The following is a 7,500-nucleotide window of genomic DNA, read 5'->3' as shown; positions in this document are numbered from 1 at the left end:
GCTTGCCCATCTTGCTGCATCAGGAACGCAAGGCTGGGTCTCTACTGATCACGTCACGTGGGTTTTAAAACAGCTTAACGACATGTAAAACGATACCATGCTACTATGCCCTAACATCATTGTTAATATCCACAACAAGATGACGAGGAAAGCTAAGTTGTTTGACCTTGGACCATTAAAAAGGCTGGGTTTTGCTCTGAATGTGGGACAAAGAAATGGCAAAACTTTCATTGGCAGCCCTGAAAATGGTGGTAATCATTGGCAACCTCCCCCAGACATCATTGACGTCGTCAATGATTTTGCACGGCACATTCCACAAGTTGAAACGTACAAAAGAGTCATTTGGTGCTTGCCCACTCTCCCAGTGTGACTAATTGGCAGGGTCATGAATGTGACTGGCGATGCAGTAACTATTCCCTATACAGTTGCACTGATATATGTGGTGTTATTACTCTGGTGAACGCAGCTGTGGCAGCCTTGTACAGCCCTCTTTTCTGATGGTTAACAGGTCCAGTGATCAAAGAATCAATTTTCTTGCAACGCCCGACCCAATACTGGTTATATTTTGTGTCGCCCATGAGCAGAGACGAAGCTGTGTTCTTGTCAGTGTGAAACAAATTTTTAGTTTGTTTATTGTGGAAGTGCCACAACTTCCACTGATGACCACTCCATCTTTCCCTCACCCCCATTAGTGGTCATTATATGGTTTTACACATTGTGCTGGCATTATTTTGAGCATAACAGTGAGGCAAGAGAATCTAGAATTACGTGGGCACAACAGTGACAAATACTGGTCGACATCTTTTGAGCACAATGTATAGTGAGATTTTTTGATCATCAAGCATTCGCATAATGACAACAAATTTGAGCATTATGTGTAAAACCCTTTTTCATGACCCATTTCCAGGACTACTCTGATATTTACAACACATGTTTGCAAACACAAAATCCTTTAACAAAAGAAAGACAACAATGTTGGAAAGGAATACTCCTTCTAACATGAACAAAATGCACCGCCCCATGAAAATGCAGGACATGTGGTTAGTGTAGTACAAAGATAGAAGAGTGTTTTTAGAAACCTTTTGACCTAGGTTTTCATCTAGAAAATGGCCCTTGTGATATGATCAGTAGCAGGCTGTACGTGTTTTCTTGACGATTTGAACAGCTAGAGATAACTGTGCAACCTGACACTAGCCTTCTAGCAGGCTACTGCCATATTGGCCTATGTTATCCACAGGTCTTTAGCTTCTTCATTGTGATGAACATCATCATAATTTACTTCTATCAAAATGAAAAAGATCACCAGGGATAATGAAAACCTGCATCTACAGGTCCCTTGGCAAAATTGTTTGGTGATGCTCTGCTAAATAGAGAAGATGATATCATTATTTAGAGCATTTAGTGTAGGACACATTTTTGCACTAGAAAATATATGAAATCATTACAAGTCAGACTAGTGAAATTTTAAAAGCTGCTTCTAACTGTTTCTGGACGACCCATATGGAACATACCAGTTCTCTTTCAATTGAAATCATTCTGTTATTAGCAAAAAAAAAGGACAGAGCAGTCATTCAAGACTATTCCAGCAGCTGGTATTAATAATAATATTAGACCATGTTTTTTGATGCTCCGCAAAATAGAACAGGGATAAGCATGTGAAATCATTATTGGCATGAGGTGAAACTAGTCTTGTGTTTCACACATTTAACTTCAGTGAGCTATCACAATACTGGGCATCGTGCTTTGCATAAATATTTGATCATATCAGCTCATTTCCGTAGGATTTTTATCAACTTGAGCCCCCCACAGATATATGCATGTACATGTACATGTAAGTCGTGAATGGCACAGTGCGAACTATATTGATTTTGCAACAAGTTTACTATTAATTTAATATTTTTTTGCCATACATGGCTCGAGTAACATTCTCAGGAAAATTGGACTCTGAGAACATGTCTGACATGTACTGTCATTTCAGTATTGTAATATAGTTATTTCATATTGTTCTAGAGTTTATACTGTTTTTAAGCAACAAATCTGAAACATTACAGAAACAAAAAACAGATAAATATTATTATATATTACATTACATATTTTCAGGCTTTCAATGTTGGTATGTGTGTGGAATTATAATGGGATTACGGTATGAAATTCTGTATTACTGCATTTAATACACTACAAGCCGTTATGATTATTGTTAAGCAAATTCAAGAAACTACATATAATTTCTACATAGACAACACAAGTTAAGGTTCGTTTACTAGTAACAAATAGGTCAATGAATTGCAAGATAATAAATACCATGGTGCACAACTGATCTGATGAGCAAAAATTTCTGTGACTGAGACATTCGAGGGATAATTCGTGTTTCCTTTCAGAAATATTGCGAGAAAATGTGGACTGCTAGCTGGTGGTCGCTATCTGCATTTTGAAGCTGAAATTAACCAGGCGTTCCAAGTGTTAGGCTCCCACTGTCTGATTATATTTTGGCCCACAATACATTTCGATCTCGATATTCTTTCGTTCCCGATGCATTTTGGGGTTGGGAGACGCGCTGTCCCTAATGGCATGTAATTTCCACTATGACGAGAACATCAGACGCCATCTTGAAGCACGAAACAACCAATCGGCGATGAGAAATCTACCCACGTGATGTACGTTTCCAATCCAGTCTTTTACTATCCATGGAAATATACAAGTAGACATCGAAGGGTCTCTCCGGCACGCCGTCAACAGCAGTAGATCGAGACTAGTGGAACACTTTACAAAGCAGACCCGTATCAACTGGTAAGGCAGAAAACTTTATTTGAGAATAAAATATTAAGAACTGTGATTTAATTCATGAATTTGGGTGGAGTCTCGTTGAAAATATAGGCGGGAAAATGAATCCTTCTGGGGTTAGGGCTGTTCGATTTCTAACTACAGAGCGCTTTAAACATTTTTCTTAAATTATACTCCATGGATCTAAGAATCTAGTAACCGAAGCATTTCGCTTCCTTCACAAAGTAAAGGCCAAAGTTCTCTCTCTCTTGTAAACTTTCGTTCGCGTCGCTTTCCTCCTGGTATTGTATGATTACATGTATAAAGAGATTAAACAACGGATTCGTGTATCAGCGTACATCACCGAGTTATGATGCAACTGCCGTTCTCTCAAGCTACCTAACGTAAGAAACACAACATACAACATGAAATTAAAGAAACACAACATAGCATACAACAAGACAGAAACATAACAACATAGCTAAATTTCACTGACACGTAAATAAAGTTATCATTATTAACATAAGCAAAAAAATTGCATCAGGATAAAAACGGATGGTGTCCCGGGAAAACGGAAAAGATTTAGCTTCTTGATTGCTTTATAAATTTCCCAAGTGCATCATAACTCATAATACACAGCTAACATCATGGATTATTTATTTTATAACATTGTCTACTGAAATGCAGGTTAACACGCAGACGAAAATTCTGTTTAAAAAGGCAAAACGTGCAGACACCCATGGCGCCAATAATCCGTGTTGTCCTTCGTGTTGTCTTGGCTCTTCAGTAAGATCTAACCCGACCGAACAAGTAGGTAAATCGTTTTGCTTGTCAAGTGATATCCTTGAACGCAGGATTGCATTCATTTTTCTGGTTGAAATTATTGTTTTATTGCGCTATTCGCTCAGGTCTATCTCATGGGAAAATTAAAATTCAGGTGAAGTTTCTCTTCGTTGTAGTACACTCTGATCCACCCTATCGTGTATGTACTAAACTTGATTTTAGAGCACGGCTTTGCAAGCTATCAACTGCATTACAGTAAATATTTACGACGTCCGTGCTAACGCCAGACCGCTTATTTACGTAAGTTTGGTGGTCGAGGACCAAGCGCGATTGTTCAGTGAAGCGAGGCTCTTTTTTTCAACCTTGACTGCCCAACTGTGACCTGGCTTATGTTTTTTTTTTTAAATCTGTTTTAATGGAGGAAACAAATCGTTATCCACTGAAAACTAAATAAAACTCGCACGGAACATGGAAGCTTTAGACGAGTTTCAGACTGACAGAGCTATGAGAGAATGCCTTCAACTGGCGCCTATTTGAAATACGGGCGTTTTTTAAACTATAGCATTATAGTTTAAAAAAACTAAGAAACAAATTTTGGATGTACCAATATAATGATTCTTACTGAAGTCGGTTAAAGTTGAAATACAGCGTTTTCATCTCTTTGAAAGGCAGGCGGGTGATATTTCAACATTTTAGAATTTTTAACAAACCATCATGTTCCGACATAGCCCGGCGTCTGTCCTCATTGACGTGAAACAAAAGAACAGTGAAAGAGATAAGAAAAAAACTAAAAAACAGGTTTGTTCAAAGCCCGATTAAGCTAAACCAGGATAAGCGAGAATTTTGATTTGAGTTTTGTAACTTTGCGGTGAGGTTTTCTGTTTACATTGTGGTTTGGGTTTGAATAATCTCAAACTATACAAAACAAAAGTAGTGAAAAACATTTGTATGCAAGAAAAATTTATACTTCGGTTAAGTTTTGATCCGGCCTGGGTTAGTGTTAACCGGCTTCCGAACAACCCGGCCCTGATTACAACAAGTTAACCTGGAATGAAATCCAAAACCAGTACTTGATCAACAGTCAACTTCAAAAAACATGTGACTTCAATGAGCTCTAAATATGAGCCCGGGATATGACCATGTGATACTGGTCAACGGATACCTTGTTTTGAAAGGTGTCAATTGACCACAACATGGACATGCATAGCCAATATCAAAGATGTACATTGTAAACCAAGGCTGCATGACTTGGTCTTAGCTGGAGTATGGCCGCCATGTTGCGCGTCGTTGTTGGGCGCACACGCCCGCGATCCATACCGCTAGCTATGTTGACCATGAAAAAGAGTTGCATGGTTTTATATTTCTATGCATGCATGTAGTTCTGTTCCTACAGTTATGGTGCTCCGCTAAAAGGAGAGTGCATAACTAATATACTGTAGATGCTACTTCGTTTATAGTTAAATTTGGTAATTTGAAACTGCGTGGCGTCAGAACCTAGAATGATAATTGCGACACACCCGAAAGGGGCGGGCAGGTGCTTACTAACTTGAAAAATAGCACTCTTTTTTCCAATACTATACTCGCTAATAGGAAATCAATAAGTAATTTTTTAGATTTAGCTTCGAGCTTGGTTCAGAATAGAGGTGTAGGTCAGCTTAGGTCTGAGGCTAGTGGTTCGTCTTTAAATATTAGCACGGTAATACTGTGTAAGGCTGGACCATTTGACTTTGAAGGGGATAGGTACGATACGGAAACGCTTGCATGCGAAGGCTAGTAGAAGTATATCTGGCTCTTCAACTTCGGCCATAACATTCAAAATTGGATAAAAACTTTCTATAATAATGTTACCAGCTGTGTTCTGAATAACGGTCATGCTTCAACGTTTTTCTCTTTGCAGCGGGGAGTCAGACAAGGCTGTCCGTTGTCTGGCGTCCTCTTCGTTCTTGGCATAGAACTCCTCTCTAGATCCATAAAAATGATCCCACTATTTATGGTATCCAAGTCAACAAGCATAAGCTTAAAATAAGTTAATATGACGACGACACAACAGTATTTGTTCGTGACCTCGACTCCGTTACGAGTCTATTGAGGGTGTTAAATGATTTCAAAGAGCATTCTGGTCTAGAAATAAACACCACAAAACCGAAGCAATGTGGTTAGGCGAATGGAAAGACAGAACAGATGAACCTTTTGGTTTTAAATGACCCAAAGAACCCATCAACGCCCTTGGTGTCTTCTTTTCTTACAACCAAGAAGGTGCTAACAGACTGAACTTCGGTGAAAAAATACTTTACCTCGAGAAAACGCTTAACACTCGGCAACGGAGAAATCTAACTCTTTATGGAAAGATTAACCTAATCAAAACACTTGGGATATCTAAATTAATTTACTCAGCTTCCGTGCTCCCTGTTTCAAATCACTACATTCAAGAAATAAATAAGCTAATTTTCAACTTTGTTTGGGCAGGGAAGCCCCCTAAAATCAAAAGAAACACCATAATTGGGAAAAGAAAAACGGCGGATTGAAAATGTGTAATTTTAAGATCATGGAAAAAGCGCTCAAAATAACTTGGGTCAACAGAATTCAGGACGAGTCACAAGCCTCCTGGAAAATAATTCCTAACCAGCTCTTGCACAAACATGGTGGTCTAGCCTTCCTAACAAAATGCAACTTCGCAACAAGTATATTTGACCTTGATGATGCGCTGCCCACATTTTATAAAAAAAACTGTTAGATTATTGGTGCGAGTTCAAAATCTTAACGGGCATCGATTCCAAAACAAATCCTAAAAACGAAATACTGTGGAATAACAGGAAAATTCTTGTGGGATAAAAACCCGTTTTTTATCAAAATTGGTATGACGCCGGCGTTACCAAGATAAGCGACATATTAAACCAAAATCAGGACTTTTTGAAGTGGCATGAACTTGCAATAAAATTCAATTTGAAGGTTCCTTTCATCATATACTATCGCCTGGTTAACGCAATCCCCCAAAACTGGAAAGCTTGTCTTAAAAACCCTATTCCAAACGTCACTCACGATACCACAGTCAACACTTTAAGAACCAGTTCTATTTACTCCTCTCTTTTAAACACCATCTTCGTTTCTCCCACTGCTGAAACTGAATGGCGGCCTTTTGCATGCGCATGCAAGTTACTCTGGATTCTCCCGCCTGGGTTCAACCCCTATGTAGGGGAGAGAGGGACGGAGGGACGAAGGGAGAGTTCATGGATTGTAATATCAAGTCATTGATTCATTCAGTTGCTTTCTTCTCACCTCTTCGGCTTAGCCGCTACTCTACAGATAGTCTATAAACTGAAGGTACTATTATTCCCTTCATGCTGGTTGAAAAACTGCTCACGGTCTTAGTATTCTCCTTCGTTTCGACAGCAGGCATTTTTTTTTACTTCAGCTTTTTTTTTCTCGCAGGCTTTCGAGATCTTGACTGAAGAATACGAAGATCAAAACTGAAGCATGGACATCTTTACCAGCTACAAAATACCAGCGCCATGAGCAGATTCAAGTTTTATCGTTTACTTTTCGTCCTTCTCGCTGTCTTGTGCATATTGATGATAATATTCTTCTCCAAACAGCTTCACAAGACCAGAAAACGCCATGCACTAAATCTAGTTAATGATTTAAAGCGTTTAGCGGTTGAACTCTCCGAGACACAAAGAAGCTTGGTCAATTCTCCATTGCATTTTCACCGCGTTGGAAAAAATGTTGAACTTTTACGCGGCATAATAAAATCCTTGGGTGAAAATTTAGAGAATGAGGATAAAAGTTTTTTTGGAGGTGGTTTCAGTTCTAGCAAGTCTACGTCAAAGAAGGAGGTTTGTCCCGAGAAATTTATGGGAAATGATTCACTTTATGGATATCCTTTTTATAGGAAAGGTTTCGAGGGAGTAAACTGTACCGAGTTTGTTCCGATAAATAAACTTGTGTCAGTACTCGTAA

The 7,500-nt window shown here is 38.8% G+C and overlaps 1 protein-coding gene across 1 annotated transcript in view; it reads left to right on the top strand.

The window, feature by feature from the left end:
* The first annotated feature begins 2,629 nt into the window (after positions 1–2,629).
* The window catches only part of LOC145463957 (uncharacterized), a 10,742-nt gene continuing 5,871 nt past the window's right edge, over positions 2,630–7,500 (top strand). The window contains exons 1-2 of the mRNA XM_081447751.1: positions 2,630–2,787; positions 6,973–7,500. The exon at positions 6,973–7,500 is cut by the window's right edge and continues 499 nt beyond it. Of these exons, the coding sequence (XP_081303877.1) occupies positions 7,053–7,500 (448 nt within the window). The 5' untranslated portion in view covers positions 2,630–2,787; positions 6,973–7,052. The remainder of the gene's footprint in view (positions 2,788–6,972) is intronic.

The sequence above is a fragment of the Orbicella franksi genome, chromosome 12 (genome assembly GCF_964199315.1).
Source record: "Orbicella franksi chromosome 12, jaOrbFran1.1, whole genome shotgun sequence".
In the NCBI taxonomy this organism is placed as follows: domain Eukaryota; kingdom Metazoa; phylum Cnidaria; class Anthozoa; order Scleractinia; family Merulinidae; genus Orbicella; species Orbicella franksi.
Note: the sequence above shows the minus strand (reverse complement) of the source record. Positions and strands in the feature narration are given on the sequence as shown.